Source organism: Apostichopus japonicus, chromosome 15 (genome assembly GCF_037975245.1).
Source record: "Apostichopus japonicus isolate 1M-3 chromosome 15, ASM3797524v1, whole genome shotgun sequence".
Classification (NCBI taxonomy): domain Eukaryota; kingdom Metazoa; phylum Echinodermata; class Holothuroidea; order Aspidochirotida; family Stichopodidae; genus Apostichopus; species Apostichopus japonicus.
The window spans coordinates 3,755,173-3,780,715 of record NC_092575.1 but is presented as its reverse complement, the minus strand read 5'-3'; the positions used below and the strand labels follow the sequence as shown (position 1 = coordinate 3,780,715).

Below are 25,543 nucleotides of genomic sequence, written 5' to 3'. Positions count from 1 at the left end.
TTTCTCTTGTGTCTCATGATGTTAAAAGATGGTAACGTTTAAGCTATGTACGCATGCGTGCAAATAACTCAAACTCTCAACGCAAATGCAACTACTTTTACCGTAATGGGTAAACATTAATGTTATAACACTTTACAGGAAAATAATATAAGCTACTGAACTGGAGGACCCCACCTCCACCCCCACCACCCCTTCGTACTCCCCCATCCCATTCAATGATCAAAACTATTCGAAAACTTGTCAAAATCACTCAGTTTCGAAACTCAATCGTAAGTGATTTGGTCATAAAATGGAGCTGTTGTTATTTTCGTGTGCATGGTGAGTCAGAAAGTCTATATTATAGTCCGTTTCGTTGTTAGATATTATCTTATTCATTTATGAAAAGATAAGATAAAAAAGAATATGCTCAAAACGAATAGACGTAAGCATGTCAGATGAAACTGTATAAAGGGTTGAAGGTTATCAATGAATGACTAGGCATAATATTATCATGCAGACCCGGGAGATATATACTAAACAATATTTGTATAGAAATATGGCAACTTCAATACCTCAATAGAATAACAATATGAGTCATCCAAACAGGAAGAAACAGGAAGAACTTATAAGCGCAGGCGGGTGGGCGAACTACGTCATACATTTGTTGTCTGCATGGCTCAGTGATCGAAAACGGCACCATTCGTGGGACCAGTGGAAAGCAACGACGCATTTGTGGCCTCGAACAAAACTATATCACCCTTTCGCGACCAAACGAAAAATTCGGCGCATTCGGTCCCTTGAGTAGGCAGCGGCGACTCGGTTATAGCCTTGGTCAAGACTTTCGTTATATATATATATATAAATATCGTCGAATTATAATATCATACTGAGGGCGCCCTTCCACATTTCTGCCTGTAAGGGGAAAAAACGGTTTTGACAGATTTTCGAAGGACGATGTGAGGGCGCACTGTAACAGCAGAATGCCAGGGTATTGGGTATTCATACACAGGCTACTCGTCTTACTGACATTGCAGTAACATGTAACTCTTTCTTAACTGACCATTTTAGCCGATTTGGAGTTGCTAGACTTTTTCTTATATAGTAATAGAGTACGAGTTTGCAAGAAAGTGGTTGAAGTATAGGAAACCAAGTACATTAAGCTATATATATTAATTTGGAAATTTGGAAGCGATTCACTGATTTGAAAAGAGCAGATAAAATAACACATTTGTTCGTTATTTTGCTATGGGTAATAAATTCAATGATGCGAAATAATATTTACATAAGTTTTCGAGAAGACTTGGGTTGCTAAATTAGTTATTAAAAAAAAATAGTAAAAGCAACTTATTTTAATATGACGAGCATATTGATCGTACTGTAATCGTGTTGTAAATTTTGTAGTTGTTAACATTCTGTCTTGAAAAAAATTGGTTGGCCAAAAAAAAAAATCATACATGATGAAAAGTGTAAAAGTAAATGTGTCATTTACAGAGACACTCGTCATTTGCCAATGATTCGAGAGAAAAACAATTGTATGATCATGATAATAATAGGCTATAGTAAAATAAGTAGAGGAACAGATTGTTAAATCAAGTCTGTTTACAATGAAAAACAAAGCAATCTTAACATTTTTCCTCCTTCTCCTTCAAAAGAGATAATAATCATTTGCAGGAAAATAAACGTAAAAAAAAGAAGAGAAGTCAATAACGAGAAAGATCCAAAAGGCAACTACCGAATGATTCGGGCAGTCGACCGAGTGACGTCATTGAAATATCGCCGTTCAATTCATGACCCGAGAAGTAACGTACAATAATGATTTTTCAAACACAAAATCACCTGCACCATATATATGTAGTTCCTCGAAAATCTCTACAATCAGAAAGAGGTGGTTTACATATACTACAGGCAAAGATGAATCTAAAGTTCTCATTTGTAGGGAGTGGTTGTTCTTCTACCAAGTCGTGATTGGTGACATTTCTGCGCATCCTCCGTGTGACGTAATGGAATTTTCCATTTGCAAAGCGAAAGTTATTCGCCCGGCACATCGTTCTGCATGGATTACTGAATTTACTGTATCATATGACAGACATCAACAGGAACTTTCTGTGGGTATAATAAATATGGTAAAAGAAAATTGTATTTGCGACAAGGCCCACGTAGAAAACCTAATAATAAAATGATATTGAAAAAAATAAACTTGCTATATACTTATACTATGAGAGGTAAGATATGGGTCTAATCCAAACTGATAGCTTAGGCTTTGTCAACACCCCGTGCACTATGTATAGTAGGCTATATTAAAAGTTTTGTGTGTTTCCTCTGTCACTTTATAGTCTCCTTAAAGATCATCAGTATATATACCCCAAACTTTTACATTCTCAAACATTAATAGAAGTTTTTAAATATACTTCCCTGGTGGTTCTACATCTCCAAGTTACCTTCAGACATTGAGAAGTATTTAATTAGACAATTAAAAAGGCGGTAGTAAATATCTTGTTGAAGTTCTAATATGGGTGACCATTATTTGACTTTCTATCATATTTGGGGCCAATAGTGATCACCTTTAACTATTACCACTATTACATTATATTACTATTACACCTTTAACTATTACACCTTTGACTATTACACCTTTAACTATTACATGGCGTGGTTAAAAGTACTAGGATCTAAAACCTTGTTCTGCCTTTTGTCAAGAATGGTCCAAAATTTCAACTCAACAAAATACCCATCTTTAAATTGTGGATGCTTTTATTTACCTGCTACATTCCATGGATTTGATCTCAGTGGTTGGAGGCTCATTGGGTCAGTGTCAGTCATCAACTATTAAAAAAAGAAAGAGCGCCAAGTATTTAAAAAAAATACCAACAGTCCAATTACCGACATCGTTAAACAAACGTTGTAAGTTCTCAATTTTTTTTCGCAGTAATTCTCTTTTCACATCATACAATTTTTTGGGCCCCCTCCCCCCCCCCCCTCCCCAAAAAGAAAAATGGCAAAATCGAAAATAAAAAAACAAACAAAAACAAAGAACAAGAAGCAAACGCTCCTCTTACAAAGGAAATGTCAAGGGAAAATATTAGCATACCTTTGCTGAACTGCATTCTGCTATCATGCCGTTATTTCTTGCACCTTGGAGCTTCTCTGCCCATTCCTAAACAAGGAACAAATTGCACCACAAAATACTTTGAATACTACTTGGTTTGTAGATTTCTTAATTTTTCTAAGTTGTTTGTGTTGTTTCTCGCTTTTAATTTGTTTATAACAGGATTAATTAAAACCCCGAATTCTTGGCTACGGGCCAGCACAGGATGGAGGGAGGGGAGGGGTGAAAAAGCTATGGATTACGTTCACTCAATAGTACAACGCAATTGAAAATATTTCAAAAGTTATTTAATAACCTACACTGTACTTTAAAAAACATCGCACGGGAAGATGAAAGTTTACGAGGTCAGAAATTGTACTGAATGTCACATATACCATGATACTAAGAAGGATATTTCATTTGTAAAGGGGGTGCGAAAGGAGATGAGTGAGTCCACTCCTTCCCCTACCCCTACCCCTCCCCCGCCCACAGGTTTCGATTTAAGGATGAAGAGAGGCAAAGTAATTTTTTAGGGGAAGTGACATCTTGCCTTGTATTTCGCCTTGGGAAGCAGTTTTCAGCTTTCAAAAAGGTTGCAAAGACTCTTTGACAAAATTTGAAAGGCCACAATGGATTTTTTCTCCAAAATGATAGGAAAAATAGGCAGAAAAAGAAGGAACATAAAACCGTCTTTTTCATCTTCCATACGTTTCACTTTGCATTTTCTCAGAGATTGACAGACGGGAAAAGGAGGATCAATTAATTAAGCTTTAACCAATCTCTTTTCTTTTACGATTCCCGTCTCTTCTTAATAGCTGATTTCTTGGTGCAAAAATTGCTAGAACTTCCGAAGAAAGTTTTGAGCCTCGATTTAGTTTGATAACGGAGTTGCCAAAATGATCGAGATCATTATGAGGGCGCACTTAAGTCAACTTGATACATAGGAAACGACAATTGCCATCGTCAAGGGTGATTTTAAGTGCAGTCCTCTACCCCCTCCCCTCCCCTCCCCCTCCCCCACACACGCATACCTTCCCCCCAGCCCTGTCCCAAAGGGCATTACAATCATGGAAATAATCGAATAATTCCAAAGTTTACCCTTTCTCTATTCCCTTTTAGTTCTTTTCTCTTCTTGCGGTAGAATGAAGGTTTATGCCAAACGTGCTCTATAAAGACTGCCACGAAAGCTAGAATTCCGCCCATCATCAAAACGTAGAAGGCGCCCCCAATCGTTTGGAGTTGTATAGCGTCGGCCTTCGTGTTGGCGTCAGATTTTTGTTCCTCTCTGCACTGCGAATCCTTCAGAAACCAACGTTTTCTGTATTCCTCTATGATTCCCTTTTCTTGCATTTTAAGTATCCTGAAAGTAACGTATAGAGAAGGAGTGTTTTTTTTAGCTGTTTTGCTGAAGTTGTCACACGACAGTTATTTCTATCACATAAATTAATTATGATGGTTGGGGATGTGTTTCCTGCCCGTGGAGAGTGGGGTGAGGAGGGGTGGGGTGGGTTGAGCTTTGTTGATGATGTTGATGATGCTTGGGTTTCAGTCTCCTGGCTGTGGATGGTGGGGTGCGGGGTGCGGGGTGCGGAGGGGGGGTGATAAGGGGGTGGGTTGTGTTGATCAACGATGATGCTTGGGTTTGTGTCTCCTGCCCGTGGAGAGTGGGTGAGGAGGGGGTGGGATGAGGAGGAGGTGGGTTGAGCCTTATCAATGGTGGTGGTTGGGTTAGTGTCTCCTGGTCGTGAGTGGGGGTAAGGAGGGGTGGAGTGAGGAGCGGTGGGTTGAGTTGTTCAATGGTGATGGTTGGGTTGGTGTCTCCTTTTAATATAAATAATTCTAAATCTATAAAGCTAAGATTCCAACTTACACCATGGATAGGTCGTCCGTGTATGGGACATCTTGCGGTGTAGCGATACCATATCCCTTTAAATTAAATGGTTTCCCCACTGTCATTAAATCACATTCCGTTTGCTTGATATAATCTAAAATTGGAGCGTCCCAGAAGAACGCGTATTTCTCCGTTTTGACCCGGTTGTAACCGTTCTCCGCGGTCTTGACCCAGGGGTCAACTCCGGCTTTGTTCATTTGGGACCACATCATGTCGTACGGTGACTCCTCTTTCCGTTGCTCGAAGAATCTGTGTAAGCTGCTATTTTCGATGGTTCCGTAAACCACCACACTCTGACGTGCGAGGTCATCCAGTGACGTAATCGGGTTCTCCATCCGGGTCACCGTTAAGAAGGCGGCTAAATTAGCAGTGTACGTAGCCGTGATAATGAGGGCGAAGAACCACCAGAACGCACTGAGGATTCTCCCGGACATCGAGATCGGGGTTGAGTCACCCCCTACAATAGAGGTATAGAGAGTAAGAGGAAAAGGAGAGAGTTATTTCGGAATCAATACATTCCTAGAGACGTCATATTTTTGTTTCCGGTGTACTTAGGGTATTTTTCTCTTGTGGTGGGGGTGGAGTGGGGTGGGGGTATGAAGAAGAAGGCGAGGGAAACGGGAATATGAAGGGCCTCATAGTTTCGAAACCGCAAAAATATTAGAAATCGTGATAACTTGATACCGTTTGAGTTTATTCCCTTTATTTTACAGTATAGACTTGACACTTATCAAAGAGTATAAAAAGAACAGTAACTGAAACTATTGCAACCCCTCGCATCCTCTTATCGTTTCCCCTCCCACCTCCCGAATTGAGTCCATCTTCCAATGTTCGTTTATCCATTCAATTAAAGAGCCGCTGTGGTCTACGAATGTAAGCCCACTCTCCCCCTGTCGCATTCGATTTTCACAAAATATATGCCCCTTTCTGAGCACATGTTTTTATTTTATTTCTCCGTCGTTTACCTGTCTGTGAAGTTTCCCTCCCAATTCGTCGCCCACCACACTACGGTTGACAATCCACACTCCCACTACTGGTCACCCACCGCCTAACCCACATCTGCCTCATTTAATCCATCTTCAACTAGGTCTTTACAAAGTTTTGCAAAAGGTAAAAAAAAAAAGAATTATCAATCAGAGGAGAGTTAAATTTTGTTTGAGTTTAAAACATCTGGCCAATATAAATATATATATATATTTATATATATATATACATAAGTATGCCACATAATGCACCCAGCGGTTATATAGTACCACATACCACATAATGTTACCTGCATTCATTAGATGTGTTGAAGCAGACAAAACAGCGTGGTCGTTCTTAACAAAGGTGCACTGGCAGAGCCCACTTTGAAAAGAGCCCACTTAACAAAGATGCAATAAGCTGACAGAGCCCACTTTGCAAATATGAATCACGATAATTTAACGCTGTGAATCTAGTTTCGTTGCAGTCGGCATACCCCGCCATCTTTAACAACGAATGCGACCAGCATAATACAACATATCAGAGAAAATTACACTATTTGAAAAAAATTGAATCCAACGAGAAATGGAAAATGGTTCTGTGATTGAAGAAGATCCTGCTAGGATCGAAACGTCAGGCCAACCTACTTTTACACATTCTCCTACACAGGCTCTCTAGTGGATAAGCAGTTTGCTAACAGTTTTATTTTATTTTGGTTCTGTGATTGTTAGTTAAAAAGCGCTGCAACCATAGCTGTTATAATAATAATACATAATTTGTATATAGCGCCAAACAAACCATGAAATAATTCTCGTAGCGCTTAAGTTGAATATGTTAAGTTGTTAAGTTGAATATGTTTTTTCTTCTAATTCTAAGAAAGAAGGAAAGAATATTTGCCTTGATTTGGGTTCTCTTCCATATCCAAGTTCCAATTAGCTGTAACAAACACAGAAATATAGACGCAGAAATGGGAATCATGTTTTGATTGGCTAAGATTGATCATAAATTTGCATAACTATAAATTTTTGAAGGAAGAAGGAGAGAAATGTTTTTGTCCTCTTACAGAATTTCCTTCTTGAGCATTTTACCTGATTGGTTATGAATACATTTTCTATAGTGATAAAAGTGAAATACCGCCATCTAACCTGCTAAGAGGCGCCATTTGGGTCAAATACTTTTTATGCTTCGTGCAATATCCCAATCGTTTATTTCTGCCATTGTACTCGAATAATTTGTGATATCTTTAGACCTTTCAGTAAAACATAAAAAGAGCCACTGGCAGCTTGAATGAATGTTGAGCAGGCCTAAATTTGCGGGCATTGCAGTTGAAGTTTTTCGGTTTAAAATGGGCAAAGACCACAGGCAGACAGGCATGAAATTAATGCCTGCAAGAGGAACACTCTGGAAAACAAACAGACTAATTCATTCTTTCCTTCTCTCTTCTACATTAGAGAAATATTTAAGTACACTTGTTAAGTTTTTTTATGTTATAGCGTTTGATATGTTTATAGAAAAGTCAAAAATGGTATAGAAGTATAAAGTGGAAATGAAATATTGTTAAAATGTATAAAACAGTATTAAAAAGGAGGAGAAGAGAGAGAGAGAGAAATATAAATGTTATGATGAGCATTTACATATTTATATATATTTATTTAAAAATGTAGTATAAAGTTAGAAAGAAAATGTAAACAAGAATAAAATATTAGTTCAAATGCAAAGAAAGAACTAGGGAAATGAAGAAAAAAAATAATGAGGAATAAATTAGGAATAAACAAATAAGTAACATAAATCAATAATGACAATGATAAAAGTTGAGATGTTATTATGTATAATAGACAATCATAAAAGATAGAAGAAAATTGATGATTAAAGAAATGTAAAACTAAAACCAAACATACATAAAAATGAACGAATAATCAAAACAAACGAACATACATACAATTCGACATAGAAACGGTTAAGGTTAGCAATTGTGTTGTAAATTATATATTATCAAGGAAGAGTTTAAGAATGGTAACATATTAACAACGAGAAAGAAAGAGCAAAAAGAGTAAGCAGAACAGAAACGAAAAAGAGGAAGAAGAAGAGGCAGGCATGGAGTAAAGTAAGGCCAAAAGGTCATGCTTAACAACTTACATTTACTATTAAGAGTAACGGACACTAGGGAGAAAGATAAAAGGGTAAGCGGAAACAAAATAGGGAAGAAGACCAAAATTTACACCAAGACCACAAACCAGAAGAATGAAAAAAACATTGGAGCACATACATACGCACAACCCACATCCATCCCCTCCTCTTGCCCCACCCTCAAACCTGGCAATAAGCTTTATGGTTACCTGAGTAGAGGAGCAGACGATTTCAACGCTAATAAAAGGAGCACAGGGGTAATAACAGAGCCAATAAACAGGTACAACCGAAGTGAAAGACATGTAAACAGAACAATCATTTTTGTTACATGATTGTTCTGTTTTCAACTTGTGACGTGAAAGAATAAAGCTGGAAGAACAATGCTTTTAAATTGTTTGCATATAGTAAGCCTCTTTGACTTCCAGAGTAAATGGGTTTTAATTGTTATAAGAGTAGGAGGTGGGAAGGTAGTGATGGGGGGGGGGGGGGTCGTTCTAATGATCAGGAACACCCTATTCAAATTCAACTTTTCCGGTTTAAAACGATAGAGAATGTATTTATTTTCATTTTGATGAAATGATTTGACTTTATATTTTAGATCTCCAAACGTTGGTCAACGAGCCATGCATGTTTTTGTGTAGGCCATGAACGTGGCTAGACTGCAATGCTTTCATTCGTCTTGGAAACAGTAACCTATAACGCCACACAATAAGGATGAAACAACACACAGCGATGCAGTACACGTAGATATTCGTAACGTAACGGAGTATATACCGTACCTTGTTGCATACAGGACGCGAAGGCAAACCACATACTGTTCTTGAGGTCGAATTCATCATAGCCTATCTCTCCTCCGCTACGTCCGTATAAAGAATAGGGACTGAGACGGTCCAAAATAAATATAAGGAAGCCCACTATTACTAGGGCCGCACTCACGCAGCCCCACACCTGTAGGGGAGAGAGGGTAAAAAGTAGAGGTATACTCATTATAAGGCTTCTGACGTATACGGGGTGGGTGGGGTGGTGGTGGGGTGAGGAAGGGCCACACTCACGCAGCCCCTAGCCTGTAGGGGAGAGAGGGTGAAAATAGAGGTATAGTCATTATCAGGGTTCTGACGTATACGGGCGGGTGGGGTGGTGGTGGGTGAGGAAGGGCCACACTCACGCAGCCCCACACCTGTAGGAGAGAGAGGGTAAAATATAGAGGTATATATAGTCATTATAAGGGTTCTGACGTATACGGGCGGGTGGGGTGGTGGTGGGAGAGTGAATGAATGTGTGGGGGCGGGGGAATAAGTCGGTGCAAGAAAGTATGTATAACTATAGGGGAAGTAAAAGTCTGATCGATTCTGTTTGAGGTGGCTCGAAAGAAGAATGGGGATGGGGTGGTTTTGAAACAAGAAGTAAACGTTGGCGCACTAGGCAAGGTGTTGGAGGCAATATACATACAGGATGTAGGGAGACAGTGTAGGTGCAAGGACTTATTCTATAGGGGTAGGAGGGGGGGGTGGTGGAATAGGTTGATGGACTGAAAGAAGTGTTGGAAGTGGGGTAAAGAGAGTATGTAGGGAGGAAACAATATATATATATACTTTGTTGGCCGATTACATTGCGGTGGAGGGGGGGGGGGATCTAGGGTAGGTAAAGGTTGGCTTTGGTAGTCGTGATTCGAAACATCACTAGGCCTAACATATACCAGATGTCTGTATTAGATAGGGTCAGGGATGTTAGAGATGTAAACGACCGTGTGGAAGTGCCTGCCCCGGTACAATGGGGGCCTGGCTAGGTGTAGGAAGAGACTCATGATATACCGTGCTTGGTTACAATCATGTATACTTACTTTAGTTATCGTTGAAAAAGGTTATTGATTATGGATATTACCAAATACATACTCCCTCCCCATCCCCAATAGGGACTGGTAAACATCTTAATCGTGGACATAGGAATTAAAAATCTTGACTTAATTATTTTAAAAATTGTCTGTCAAGGTTCATTTTCACACAAGAACTCTACTATAGGTTAGAAAACGGAGAAGCATTACAAACGGAGATAAACAAATATATATAGTTGTCTTACCGTAATATCTAACGGCTCGAGAAATGCGAACGGATTTGCCTTTTTATTCGGGTTCCGCATTAATATTCCTACGCCGTAATTCATATAGGGCTTGGTGAAATCGACCACTTCCTCTCGATGGGAGTTGATAATCATTCCTGCTACCGCCATATCAGCTCTCTGTTGAACCAATGGAAGGACAACGGTTGATAAAACATCAATTTTAGCGATATGCTTTCAAAAAATAAAATCTTCCGTTTTAATCAATTTATTATCTTAGTGCATGGAATATTTACGTCTGACTTTGATTTGTTTTAATAGATTTTTTCACTGATTGACCTCAATGTATCCCTCCTGTACACAAATTGGTGTTGTCTTGAATTCGGGTCCTTGCTGATCTTAGAGACTTAATAATAATAATAATCGATTTTTATTTAGCGCTTTATACCAGCAATAGGTCTCAAAGCGCGTTACAGGCGTTAAAGTATCCCTGGTCAATGATAACCTGTCCCAGAGACAAACCCTCCAGGTGGCTGCAGTTATATACTGCGCCCAATCACAAGTTACCTCACAGGTACCCATTTAAACCCCTGGGTGGAGAGAGGCAATTGAGATAAAGCATCTCGCCAAAGGACACAACGTAATGAACTAGGCCGGATCAAGGGTGGATCACGAGTCCGACACCTTAACCAATTGTCCACCACGCTCTCCAAACACGTTAAAACTAATGAGTTTTAAGGGGATTCAAAATTAAAGCCTTGAGAAAGAGATTTGTAAGGAAGATGAAATTTGCGTTGACCCAAAAATTAGGTAAGTGAGGGCGCAGTGCTAAAATGTTAACAACTCTTTTTCAGCTACGTTGTTTAGAGTGTGCATATACGGTAGAATGGAGACTGGTAAGAGAATAGTGAAGTAAATCCCATACAGTGGTATAAAGACTCCGCGTCAAATGTCTATATAAACTAGTTGTATACAAGAAACAACAAGAAAAAACAATTGATTTAAATTCACCGTAAAATATTGAGATTAGTAAGTGATGATAAATCAGCTTGCTAAGTTAAATGTAGGTAATGCCTCATTTGAAAAATTGAAGAATAAAATATTAATAATAAATGAACAAATAACCACTCATTTTTTATTAAAAATATTTTTCTTTTTTTTATAATATACTCAGTTGTGTAAATAACGTTTTGACGGCACTTCAACATATTCCTTATATGATTTTGATACACTATGCAGAAGGTTTTATAGAGGATCTATTTACCCCGTAATAAACTTCTCCGACAAGTCCGTTCCAGGTATTATCCAGATTCTGTCCGCCGTATTTTTCATCGGGTGTTAGATAAAGCTTGTATTCAAAATCGAGTTCTTTTGCTATGTAATTCAACATATCGATACAAAATCCAGAAAATTTAGGTCCGTTGACCGTGTCGTCTACACTTACGAATGGTGCTTCCTGGAAGAAGATGATGATAATAATAATAACAAAAACAACAGCAACAATAATAATTATAAAAATAAGAAGAAAAGTATGGATTTTGTTAATATTATATTTATATTAAATGAGACACAAACCCAACCATCATATTTAATCTGTGTGATAGAGATGATTGTAAACCACAACTCCCCCGTCCCCCCCCCAAACAATAACCCTGCCCCATCCCCCCAAAAACAGCTAATGGCAGACAAAAATGCCAGTACAGGTCATAAACATATAACGCATGTATGCGGTACAGCCACCCGAAACACACAGAGAACACAGCTATACTACTGTAGATCTTAAAGTTTTGTACCAGAGTAAAAACTGGACGGTGCTATATTAATCGGTAGCATGTGCTATTTAGGATTACAGTAAGAACTCGGGATATTGGTAATTTTAACAAATCCAGTTGTTGGAATTTGTTGGGATTAAACATATCCTCGGTTTCTTACTGTAATCCTAATAGCACATGCTACCGATTTATCAGATTTGTCAGCACAATCCAGTTTTTACTACATGTGGTACAAAGTTTGAAGATTTACAGTAGTTACTGTAATCTCTGTGTGAATCGGCTGCAAAACAGTTGAAACGTCTTCAGAATGTAGCACCCTCGATTTTTGTCTTAAGGGAGACACCCCCCCTGACGTCATAACAACCTTCCCTCGGCCCCAGTACCAAAAAAAGTGGCTACCCCTGTGGTAAAGCCTATATCGTTTACAAAAAGTCATCAATGCAGATCTTAAATTAAACCTTAATTCTTGACGAAAAATATGGATTTGCCCATCCACACTACGAAGGCTGGCTTCGAGCCTGATAAATAATTTAACATGATATTAATTTAACATCATCAAAGGTGAAAAGAGCAAGCAAATGATTGTTAAGAACCGTTTCACCAGATCCGAACACTTAGACTGGCATGCAGTTAATCAGTTGTTACTAAAATAAATTGTAAACAAAAATGGTGTAATTTTGGTACCTGACTTGTTACATCATCACTCTTATACCAGAAAGTAATCATATTTCATATTTGCTCAAGGACATTTGAATGACACGAGTCGTTGTATGGTAAAGTCAACCAACTATGCCACAAACAGTGTTTTGATATATTTATATACGTTATCAAAATGCGATACACATTTTGCATATTTTATAACTGTAAAGATACAGACCAGGTAGACACCCGAATGCGATAAACAAGCTTACAGTATCAATAATTTATTAAAGCTATAGTCTATACAAGATCCTTTATTGATAAAAGACATGACATCAACTCATCTGGGAGTAAAGAATGTTCAGTGAACATTTGAAAAGAATTATAACGAGATACGATAGTTTAATTCCCAAGATAGTGTATCTTCCAACACTCCCACACCATGAATAATAAGTAATAACAGTATATATATAAATATTCATGTCGTCTGTCGCATTACTATACGCTTAGAGGTAGTCTCTTGTCAGTCGTTTTAGAAATATAGGCCTATATGTACTTACAGCAATAGTGACGATGGTATAAGTTTTATTCATCGCCCGTAAGCTCTTGGTAAAGGGTGTCTGGAGTAAAGTTAAGTTATCGCTACTGTTCCAAGTTCCAATCTGAAAATTAAAGAGAGAGAGAGAGGTGTAATCTGATTCGTAACAGGCCTGTGTAGTGTAATGGAAATGTACTTTTGTTGCACTTTTTGAACACACTGAAGGACCTTGTTATAAACACCGAATAATAAATTCCTAGAGCGCCGCTTTTGGTGAGTTCATATGTATTGATATCAGACAAGCCTGAGTTAATGACCGAAGAGATATATGCTTATGTACAGGTATCTATTTCATACCATACAAAAAAGTGCACAAATAGGTCATGAGGCGTGAATTCATAACTGTTGAACAGTAATAGGGATGCTTGCAAAATTGTATCATGTCTAAATGTATTGTATCTATATGTAATTTTATTCAGAGCTAATATATTACGAAGATCTGAAGAAATTGTTGTATAAAGCTTGTATACGTTTTCTTTCAGTGCAGTCTATGGTGATTATTCTCTATGTAGCCCCCCCCCCCCTACTCTCATCTCCAACAACCCTTTTTTTGCAGAGAACAACCCAACAAATGCAGAAATTTGGTAAACGCCTCGCATGGAAGTGTTGAAGGAGGGCCCATTGGACTTGCTGGCCTCTTAAACCTGGGGTTCCCCTATAGGCCCCTTTACCACATCAGTATATTGGATGATCCGTCGCTAAAATGTAACCACTCAATAAAGTGAGGTTTACTGTTGGCTGCGTTTTGCTTTCATCGTGTATTTTCCACTTTGCAGCAGCGCCAAACTATCAGAGACATATTAGTTTACATCATGCATGGGCCGTATCCTTACATAGGTGCACAGCATCTACTGGTGAGACTTTTGGCGTTCCATACTCATTCTGATTTGTTTAGCTCATATTCTTTCGTTATCTGTCTAATGACTGCATTTTGCTGTTGCTCTTTAAGGTACATCCTACTCCGTCCGTAATTTCCCCCACTCACTCACCCACCCACCCCCCACCCGCCCCGCTACCCACGCCTCTGTGGCGGGCAAAAAGCAGACGTACGTAGGAAGTGTATTAACAGCCAAAGCGAAAATGGAAGTTTTTTTTATAACATGCATGTGGGACGAGTCTGCCCTAAAGCTTCATGGACAAATAAAATTGGCGCCAAATTAAATCACAAATTCTAGTTTCACCCGGGAAGGCCTACATTAGGTATTTTGTGTAATGTTTGTTTTTTATTATAAGACCGTTATTAGCATTATGTTTCAGTATTTCAGAAATCTTTGAGCAAGCAATTTAGGTCAACATTAACCAAGCCGCATTTGATATACCATTGAAATTGGATCAAGAAAAATTGAAAGCTGGTAGCTCTTTTGTAGTAGACTTGCTTTCCAGCCACTTTGACTTATCATCATCAACTGTTGTTTGTTTTGTTTTTTTCTTCCTTTTATTATGCAATCAATATTTTACAACGATGAATGCTAAACAGTTTCAATTAATTGGGCAGACTAATTGGAGACATTTGTAATATCTTCTTGTCCATAAAGAAAATCTCATTTCTTTATGCGATGGAGAATTTTCAAACTGAAAAAGAGCAAACCATTAAGTTCCATAAAACACAATAATTCAAGCACCATTGCGATATTAACAGAGCTCGAAGCACGTACGCTTTGAGACTTGGTTCATCTCTCTAGCTGTGGGGGGGGGGGGACTTGGTTCACTTTTCTAGCTGTATACTACATCGATTTTATCAGTACAGAGCAAATGAGGAAGATATATGGAAGCATTTTATAATTATCTAGTGAGACATCATCGACTTCCAAGTTAACTCCGATTTCACCGACAAAATAATCAACTGTAAAAAAATTCCTTTTGATCTGGGATTGTCAACTCGTGAAACTAACCATGCAGGCTTCCAGACATTCACACAATTTTATATTTGAAAGCCAATCTTAAAACATCTATTCAAATTGCAATTGGGGAATGGATTGGGTATACCACGAGGAAATATTTTTCACCCAGGAGCAAGGTCATAAATTGCAAACCGTTGAAATTGTAAACCTCTCTAATGAAATTGGAAACAATTTTATTGTCACAATTCATTACATAAACTATGTAGACGGTTCAATTGATGTACATTGAAAAGCACTTTGTCTCTATACCAATTAAGCGTTGACGTATGTTGTTGTTAAAGAATATGAAAATCGATTAAAACAAAAATCTTTTTTCCCCCTTCAAATTATTAAATACTGTTCAATGTCATTTTCGTCATCTCGAAAATAAAAATAAAAGATGGAAAAAAATGAGTGACAAGAGTTGGGATTGTGAATTTCAAGTTGATAGGATTTTGACCAGAAATGTTGCACCGTGCTATATAATGACTAATGCATTTCATTAATAATAATTAAAGGGGAAACCTACTCAAACCTCATCTTAGCTGATACGGCAGAGATCTTTGGGATGAATACGGTATATCCCCAAATTGCTAAGACAAAAATCTTGCTCCGTTTCGGAGATATGATAGATCATTAAAAGTTGAGTCGGGGTTGGGGGTGGGGGGGTGGGGTGGGGTGGGGTGGGGGAGGGGATAGATGTCTCATTTTGTTAAATATGTTATGTTCGATACTGCCAATGTATAGAATTTGAAACATTTTACTTTCTTCACTATGTCTACTTACAGTAGACTTTTGACCATGTTAACAATCGAAACCAAACTTCATCATAAGGTTAGTTTCATAGCTCTATTATTTTAAATTTAGAAATTTGCAAAACTCATCTCCATTACAGAAATCAGCCATTTCAATATAAATAATAATAATAATAGTAATGATGATAATAATGATGATAATGATAATAATAATATAACGATGATGATGATGATGATGATGATGATGATGATGATGATGATGATGATGATGATGATGATGATGATGATGATGATGATGATGATGATGATGATGATGATGATGATGATGATGATGATGATGATGATGATGATGATGATGATGATGATGAGGATGATGATGAGGATGAGGATGAGGATGATGAGGATGATGAGGATGAGGATGAGGATGAGGATGAGGATGAGGATGAGGATGATGATGATGATGATGATGATGATGATGATGATGATGATGATGATGATGATGATGATGATGATGATGATGATGATGATGATGATGATGATGATGATGATGATGATGATGATGATGATGATGATGATGATGATGATGATGAGGATGAGGATGAGGATGAGGATGAAGATGAGGATGAGGGTGAGGGTGAGGATGAGGGTGAGGATGAGGGTGAGGATGAGGATGAGGATGAGGATGAGGATGAGGATGATAAATAACAAGTGAAGTATACATGAGGCTCGATGATGGTCATATTTAGACTTGATCAAGCCTTCAACCTTGGGTTTGTCAAGCAACATTAAATCTATCATATCTCCCAAATGGACAAATACATAGGGGAAGTTGTTTAAATATCTTCATATCACATATACATCAATGATGATGGTTGTGGTAGTGTCTCCCATTAAAACTTACCCTCCATGACGTGGTGACGTTGTTTCGGGATTCGACGCTCATTATATCCATATTATATTCCGCATTATAACCACTTTCGTTGAACCGAACTATTCCGAGTAAGCCTTGCATATCGTCTACCTAAAATTTTTCAAACGATAGAAATGAGCGATAGATATGCATATGTACATGAATGAATAAATAAAAAAAATATGAAACAAATGATATAATTAACTTCAATAAAAATAAATAAAATGATCCGCTTTCAAACGATTTTCGATATCGGTTAAAATCGGCGAAACGTGTTAACGTATAATTATTAACTCATTACTCTATTTCATATTTCATTTGGGCCTTGCTGGTTTAATATCACAGCTATAAAGGATGATCCATATTTCTGATATGGCATACTCACTTAAAATTGTAGCATCTTCACTTAAAACAAAGAGTTTTAATATTCAAAGCAATAATAACATCCGATACTTCTTTATCAAACCGAGGAACAAAATGTGTCAAATGTTTTAATTAATAATATCCAGTTTAATTGAAAACAATTCATTATGTTCTTTTGCTATTGATGCCATCCGTCAAACACGCGCCGATCTCGTGTTACGTCAAAATTTGATGATAAAATAATGAAATTGATATACTTTCATGGGAAATTAAAACGATTTATAATTATCAAAGTTATTGCACAAAAAAATTTGAGTTTTGTTTATTCTTATTTGGTTTGCCCGTAATTATCGAATATGAATTTAAATGAAAAAAATAATAATATCTGGAAATTTTACTCTCAGTCGATAACCTTCTTCGAAAGTTTCTCGTTTCAGATCCCCTACGGCTACACGGTATCTTTAATAATAAATGTAATAACGACTGTCATTACCACTTTTTTTATGGAGTTTTCTCTAGAATAAAAAAAATAAAAAAATACTTCACTGAGATATGATTTGTCTGACAGGTGTAAAAAGAAAGTTCAAATGAGACGCAAATACTAAATGAAAGGTTGCAATAAGTTGAATTTATCCCGAGATATGAGCTGCCAAACTAAGAAGCTGTAGGGGCCTACTATAGTGTGCGATACGGTAACGTTCGCAACGAGGTTATCTCATCGTACGTTATCGCATGGTAATTTCATTGTTCATGAAAGTTTAAAACTAATAAAGTAAAACAGGTCACAATAACACTAGATTTTTTGAACTTGAGCCTCCGAGTTTTATGTATATATTGTACCCTGTGGTTTAAGCCACACCTCCCATTACTATACGATTTCAATTATATATATTTTCATTTGCCTTTGTCGTTAACCTCCATTTCATATAACATAAAGTCTGTTCAAAGTATCTCTTTCGAGATCCGGCTTTAGGAATCACACAAGTTACTTCGAGTTGGTTAAAATCATGTTTGATCTCTCTAGAGTAAGGCAAACTATGTCACCAACGGAAACGAACACATGGTATATGTGAATGTCACTCAGTCATGTGAACAAATCTTAATGGGTAAATCATCAAGGTTATACATTTCAAGTACATACCTATTAGACATGCAAGAAAAGACAAACATTGATTTTCTGAAGTTCTTTCGTCTTCAAAAGAACTCAAAGAGACAGTTATAAGAATGTTTACTAAAAAAATGGAAAACGGGGGTATTTCAGAGGTCATATTATTTGAATTTGTTTGTATTGTATTTTCATTTTAACTTGACATGATCTTTTGAATTCTGTTATGAAAATTATTCCATTACCCGTATCAACGACAAAGACAAGAAATATATGTAATGTGGGGCGATATTTGACCTCATCATTATTGTTCTACAATAACTTAAAGTATACTTAATTAATTAAAATGAATAAAAAAAATAGAACAACATTATTTTAAATTCAAATGGTTTATGAAGATTTTCAAAGGCATAATGGCGTCAACGAGTGAACCGAGGAATTTGGTGCCATTTGTTTTACTATACCTTTACATGGTACACTGTATATATAGCCTACCTTCGACCAACTTGGAATGTCGCTAGTAAAAAGTGAAAGATTAACATCTCATCCTATTCAATTTGTTAAGAATCGATAGGTTGCTTGTTAAATATCCTAAGATCGCCCTCAGAAAGATAATTTAGCCTGTCAAATTCTTAACGTTTGATTGCTTATATACATGAACCAGGATTCGACGATAGATGAAGAAGGGCAAGTATTTACTTGTTATTTTGTTAAGAGTATTCTAATACTATTGTTCTATGGTGGAAGGTGGATAGGGAAATATTCGCTAAATATATTTGCAAGCAGGTCACCTTTATAGGGTAACTCGTCGACAGGACACAGTGATGATGGCAGAAAAGAATGAAAAGTACACCCCTTAAAATCAAATTGTAGCAGTCTTTGAATTTGGAAGCATCTCCATATATTTCCTCTCTATATATCCAGTCGCTAAACATTTGAATTTTGATGTTGTCTGTATGTATATGTTAATCAAAAGATAGTACAACGCGTTGTTTCGTCCAACGCGCTGTTCCGTCCAACGCGCTGTTTCGCACGACGCGCGCAATAAAAGTTGCTGAGTGGATGAGTTACTACAACAGTGGCCCAATTCCAAATATATGTGTCTTAAAATTCGCTAAAGAAGGCGGCGGAAAATATGGGGGTTTTTTTCTTGCAAAATAATTTTACCAAGTTTTGTATAATGTAAAAAAAAAACATGTTTTAAGAACTATGCTTACTGTATTAAGCACTATAAGTTTTACCGTATATCTTCTAATGATTGCCTATTTATATGAGAGAAAGCACTGTTGACGAATACTAGTCAATTGTCGCTATAAATTTCACTAATACCACATTAAACTACAACATTCAGTATATCATTCTTTCCTCTCCTTCGAAAATTCAAATTTATACAGCTTTAAAGTAGTCGTGTGGTAACGTGAGCGGATGCTAGCATGACCACGTGACATTAATCCATTAGAAATATAGCGCGTAATACAAACTAACTTGAAAGCAATGGCTGAGATTTTTCTTGGTATTAGAAATGCAATATAATATTGCAACTTGTGTGAAAAGCAAAGAGACCGTATAGTGTACCAAATATAGCCTCCTTTTTCCCTCATCAAGTAAATTGATTTCAGATAGAGAGTTACTATCAAACATGACACAGCCCTAAAGTAATAAAACCACCGATCATACAACCGGTGCATCCCCTCTTATTCCTTCTTTTCTATAGTCACAGTTGGCTCCCCCACCCCCCTCCCACAATGTTACGATTAAACGAGACTGAAGCTTAATAAAATAACTCGAGATTTATCTCCAACGATTCCCTTCCTTTTGCCCACTTCTACATATATTTGTCTGTATGTCTAAATATAAAGGAGGCTTCATTGCAGGAGAAGACGGAAGAGGGTTCAGTCTCAAGGAGAAAGGCAGGAAGGTGGGGGGGGGGGGACATGTGATTTTAATTTGAGGTTGCATGTAGACATTAAAGTTTACTCACAACATTCCGACAGAAATGGATCCTCTGTCCATTTCCTGCCTCAAAATGCAAGCATTTGAATGTTTTTCGAAAAGGGCACCTTTCAATTACATCTCGTTTCAACACGAGGGCAATTTTGTATTTACATTTTCAGCAACAAAAAGGACGCTTTTTAAGTAACGATAAATGATAGACACGTGACCCATGTGCCTTCCCCCTTGCCCTGCCTCATTTTTAGGATCAATTATGACGTATGGCATTGATGACGTCACGTGATTATGTCAGAAAGTAACGCACGTTCATAGATATTCGTCCCTTGTCGAAAATTGTTATCGTTACATTAAATAAACAACGCCAGCACACAACTTACAGACAAAAAGATAGACAGACAGACAGACAGCTAAGTCAAACAGACAAATCTTCTGGTACTCAGAAGGAGATAATCAAATCATCCGAGCAACAGATTGGAAATCAAAAACGAACAAACAGACAACAAGACAGACAGACCAACAAACGAAACAAATTATGGAGGATAAAATAGTCAAGAAGACAAAAGCGATGATGATGAATATGGTAAAGTACCTTCGACAAAGCTCTTCTTATTCGGTTTCCTCTGCTCTTCGGTGTTTCTAGTTCTAAAAACGTCTCCATACAAGATGCAAATTGAGGCTCTTGGAATCTGTTCTTCTTGATGACGTCATGAATTGCGTTGGCCAAAGCCCAGACAGCGTCGTACATGTAAGCTCCATGGTACTAGAAGAAAAAAGGGGGAAATGAATTTATTGGTGAGCTCGATTTAGAAAAATAATAATAAAGACAAAAAGAATTGGGTAGGGAAATATATACAGACAGAAATTGAAAGCCTTATGAATTGTTTCAATAATTAAAGTTTCTGTTGTATTTGTTTTTCACTCAAATTCGACTATTATAAAAAAAATTACAATTTTCTTAACAGATATTCGAATTTGTGTATAGTTTTAATTCAAATGTAAATTAGTAAAAAAAAATGAAGTTTTCCAATTTGTTGTTTGCGCGTTATTAATATACTAAACACGAAAAAAGAGAGTAAAAATATTGAACAAAGTCTAGGAGATTGTCCTAATTTTTCTCAAGTGTCATCTTCTTTTTGAAATTCCTTTTACATCTTGGCAAACGGGGGAAATTGCTTGACAAGAAAATGTTTAGCAACAGACTGTTCTTAGATGAATTCGTGACACAGAGTCTCCACGGGATCTTGTCACGTTTGGGGGAAAAAATGGAATACTTTTAGTAAAGTTCCGGTTAATGGTAACAGCTGGGGTTTTTTTGCAATCTAATGCTGATGTTTCTGGGTTAAAAGGTAGACATTAAGTCTCTGCACCCATTAGGTCCTCAAATATTCATTGATTTACTCAAACCGACCTTGGGTTTCCTTTCAATAACATGAGACGAGTGCATTGTGTGAAATTTTCTTCTTTGGGTTACTGAATTCGCGGGCCGTAGGTAACATACTACAAGTGCATACTATATTTTCTGCTTAAAAAAAAGGGGGGGGGGAATTAAAACTAAAATACATAAAAACTTAATTCTGAGAGGATTGTTTTAAACGTGTTTGCGTTTTTAATCATCGGGCTTTTATGCTTGGATGTTAAAGAGTATAAATTCAACTAGATGTTGGTGTTTAAAAAAAATGTGTAAAAATCAGAAAGACTGAACGAATGAAGCATTTAGGAAATTTTTGGCGAGATCGTATAGTGACAAATCTTAATAAGTCAATTTGATTAACGGCCTGTGCTTCGTAAGATACATATATAACATGATATTGATATTGATGGAGTAATGCCCTCTGACAATATAGCTCATCTAGTCTGCAAGGCGCCAGCTTTATATGCAGGAAGTTACGTCATGTTATAATCACAGCTTAGTTCTTGTTCTGGCTTTTGAATGACGGATGTGTTACACACTTGGAGGAAGTTGACCCCCCCCCCCCCCAAAAAAAAAAAAACACAACTTAAACTCATTTCGACGGACGGATGATATCGTTGAAATTAGGCTGTTTAGATGACGTAGGCCTAATTTTAAAAAAAAAATAGATAATTGAACAAGAGTTTTGAAAAATACATGAATATGCAACAGGAATACATTTACATTTTCGATTGTACTATTACAAGGCTTCTATCCAATATATAGTGACTCAATATTAACTGTGGGGTAATCTATTATTAACTTCCCGCCAAATTGCTGTCTGGCAGACGACACCTTTGCTTCTCCAGTAATGTAGATATTAGATTAAGAAATGTCAACGTACCCGTTCGAACTATCTACCACAGCACAAAACACACAGACACACAGACACACAGACACACACACACACACACATATATATATATATATTGTAGGACTAATCGCAACACTTTCTGCAAATGCAAGAAAGAAAACGCGATTTGCATATTTGCTTCATCTTTACGATGGCAACTTGACCATTGTCATCTTAAATAGCATCAAAGACGTTTTTTCAGTCGAGCCAATCGCCATGCAACTATGCTCTGATATCTGCTGCTAAAAAAGCTTTAAAAAGCTTTAAAAAAAAAAAATAAATAAATACAGGTAAATGGCATTTTAAAAAGGGTTTCTGTTTCGTATCGACTTTAAGTCCAACCATCCTGAGCAAAATGAAAATAGATGTTTTTCGTTGTTAAGTCATTCTGTATCCTAACGGGATTGTACCTCCATCAAAAAAATATGGGATTTACTCTGGGGAACCGGTGGGGTGGGGGGAGGGGGATGTGGGGATCCACCGTTAGTCGTGGGATCCGCGTGCACCCCGTCCACAAAGGTTCATGCCATTGCCAAATGGGAATTTGGAATCCCCACCCAATTCTACCTTTTGAAATCCTGTATACAAAGGAAAGATTTGTGGAGGTACACATTTGCTTTGAATCAAGAATGTCTAATGTGTTAAGGAAATTCCTAGAGAAATAAGAAAAAAAATCTTACATTAATATCCATTAGAGTGTCAATGCCAAGTTCCGTTTTGTTATTTTCAAACATGTCACTCAGTTCCGGGTTAAGGGTCAACCAAGCCTCTTTAAAATTGTTGTTATGTTGGTGAATCGTGACGTTTTGCTTGCACAGAGCTAGAATTCCAGTCGTTCCATTAAAGAATTTGATGCCCCTCATGAATTTCTGTGAATTAAAAGAGTATATATAATAAAAAAAATAATAAAGGATTTTTCTCTTATTATAACAGAAATATATGTACTTTGTCGATATCTTCAAATAATAAGAGGTAAAAAAATGGTAAAATGTCACAGACTGGTGTCAGTGCAGGTTGCAATATAATATCACTTTACCAATATAAAAAACTACGAATTTAAAACGTATTAACTTTTTGCATATTTTTTTAGTGTTCGCACGGTGTAATTGTCGAACAAAACTGAAGATACCATTATATATATATTTTATTGTCAGAAGAAGTGGTAGGGTAACCAACCTTGCCATTGGGGGGGGGGGTACTCCCCTTTCCTCTACCGTGTCCCCTCTCTTGCAGAGGTAATAATGTGTCTCAATCGAAGCAAACTTACCCTGGTTTCATTTATTGTGGCTTCATGACTTGGGCTCACAAGGACATCTCTCCATTCCTGTGTTTAAATAAGAGTAATATAATTAACATAATAAATATGTTTAAAAAAAAATAGAGTTCGTATTCAATTTTTCAATTGTTATACCGTGCTAAAAGTCTTATGCTACAAGTTCTTTGTAGGAATATTACTTTTGGAGTGTGCGTACCTTACCCAATGTGCACCTGGACCCTGAAGGGGGTGTAATTCATAAACAGCGATGAAAAAGAAAATTGATTGACCATGTGTATTTTGACCTTCAGAGAGTGAAAATTGATTTCCTTTGGCAAATCAATCTTAAAGAAAGTGTTTTGTTTCTATTTGGAAGCTATTTAAAGGAAATCCATACATGCATGTTATTATTTGAGATAAAAACTCCGAAGTCCAACTGTAAAAAATTTCGGCAGATATGTCTTCCTTATCATTTTTCCTTTTTGAAAGTCTCAACTATACTCAGACTTTTTTGTTGTTTTTCTCACTATGTTGGTTATTAATTTTATATCAAACTTCAAAATGTACCAATTGAACGAGATTTATTAAATACTATGTAAATAAATATGTTACACAGTTGTCACTGAAATGAATGTTAGTACACTATAAAGATAATGTTAAGATTTAAAAGATGTAAAATTAAAAGGAATACCAACAAAAGTGTTGGGGGGAGGGAGAGAAACACTTCATGTCAAAGATATAAACATTAAAGAAAAAGTGAAAAAAAAAATCCCCACACACACTGAAACTTCCAAATATAATAGCGGTTTGGTGACGTCACTTTTAGACTTGCTGAAGTTTGATTCCTTACGAGAAATAAAAATACAAGAAGAAGAAGAAGAATGCGACAAAGAAGAAGAAGAATACAATATTTTCCCAATGGAATAGATTTTGTAAGTTTCTTTGATGGGAGGTGGGGAGGGGTGGGGAGGTGGAGGGTGGGTGGGTCGTTGGGTGGGGTTGAGGAAAAAGGGGACGCAGCAGGTCATCATACGGTTCTTCGTCAACAGGTGTATTGGTGGTTTCCTTTGTGAACTGATACTAAATAATAAATAACCGTACATGTATTGGCAACAACAACATAAGCGTTGGTAAGAGGAACGGGAAGTGTGTGTATGTGTGTTGTGGGTAGAAGGGTGGGGGTGTATTGGGGTGGGAGGTATAGAGAAAGAATTGCACACTAACTTATAACAACAATTTGGAACGTGTACACGGTGTCTTTGTTTATAAAATATAATTTGTTTGAAAGTGGTAATCATATACTGTTGGGTGTCTTTTGGTATGGGGAAAAATGGATAAAGGTGTCCAAAAAGCGTTTGAATAATATCCACCCCCACCACACTATCTACATTCCTATTGTAACGCCGTCAACATCCCTATAAGGATTGCGGTATTGGTTCCCCAAAAAAATCAAATATTTTGCTTTTTTTAAGAAGGGTAATAACGTTTACATTATATTGATTCTCCTGAAAGTAATGCAGTTAAGCTTGAATTTATTTAGTACACGTTAGCAAGAGAAAAACACGGAGAATCTTGAATATCGACCACAGCGTTCCTTTTAAAAGACACTGATTTGTACGTACTCTTTTTTCAGAAAATTTCAAAACTTAAACTTGGAAATAAACCATAATGCAAAGCGAATTGTATACTTAGTTCTTGGCTTACATTGTAAGGTTTTCACTTACACTGGCCCACTTGTAATACATTTCACGTTTACATCTAACAAATCGCCTTTATCGTAAACAGAAAGATGCCCTTGCTTGCCTAACAGGTGTCTGAAATATTATATTTTAATTAACAAAAAAAGTTATAGCTTTGCCCCTTTTTCTGAGGTCACGTTTTAAAGCTCCGTAATATCTGTTGGAATATAT

At 37.0% G+C, this 25,543-nt stretch overlaps 1 protein-coding gene across 5 annotated transcripts in view; it reads right to left on the bottom strand.

Moving 5' to 3' along the window:
• Positions 1 to 1,076: 1,076 nt before the first annotated feature.
• Positions 1,077 to 25,543, bottom strand: part of LOC139981683 (glutamate receptor ionotropic, delta-2-like) — a 111,911-nt gene continuing 87,444 nt past the window's right edge. For 2 of the 5 annotated variants that reach the window (XM_071994277.1, XM_071994279.1), the window contains 15 exons: positions 23,646 to 23,702; positions 23,059 to 23,247; positions 20,665 to 20,835; positions 16,646 to 16,765; positions 13,072 to 13,173; positions 11,365 to 11,556; positions 10,122 to 10,280; positions 8,825 to 8,993; positions 8,055 to 8,078; positions 6,816 to 6,854; positions 4,935 to 5,412; positions 4,163 to 4,424; positions 3,068 to 3,133; positions 2,739 to 2,802; positions 1,077 to 2,082 (listed from right to left, as the gene is read on the bottom strand). In XM_071994277.1, coding sequence (XP_071850378.1) covers positions 2,069 to 2,082; positions 2,739 to 2,802; positions 3,068 to 3,133; positions 4,163 to 4,424; positions 4,935 to 5,412; positions 6,816 to 6,854; positions 8,055 to 8,078; positions 8,825 to 8,993; positions 10,122 to 10,280; positions 11,365 to 11,556; positions 13,072 to 13,173; positions 16,646 to 16,765; positions 20,665 to 20,835; positions 23,059 to 23,247; positions 23,646 to 23,702 — 2,106 coding nt within the window. In that variant the 3' untranslated portion in view covers positions 1,077 to 2,068. The remainder of the gene's footprint in view (positions 2,083 to 2,738; positions 2,803 to 3,067; positions 3,134 to 4,162; positions 4,425 to 4,934; positions 5,413 to 6,815; positions 6,855 to 8,054; positions 8,079 to 8,824; positions 8,994 to 10,121; positions 10,281 to 11,364; positions 11,557 to 13,071; positions 13,174 to 16,645; positions 16,766 to 20,664; positions 20,836 to 23,058; positions 23,248 to 23,645; positions 23,703 to 25,543) is intronic. The other 3 variants (XM_071994278.1, XM_071994280.1, XM_071994281.1) reach the window with 3 other exon arrangements.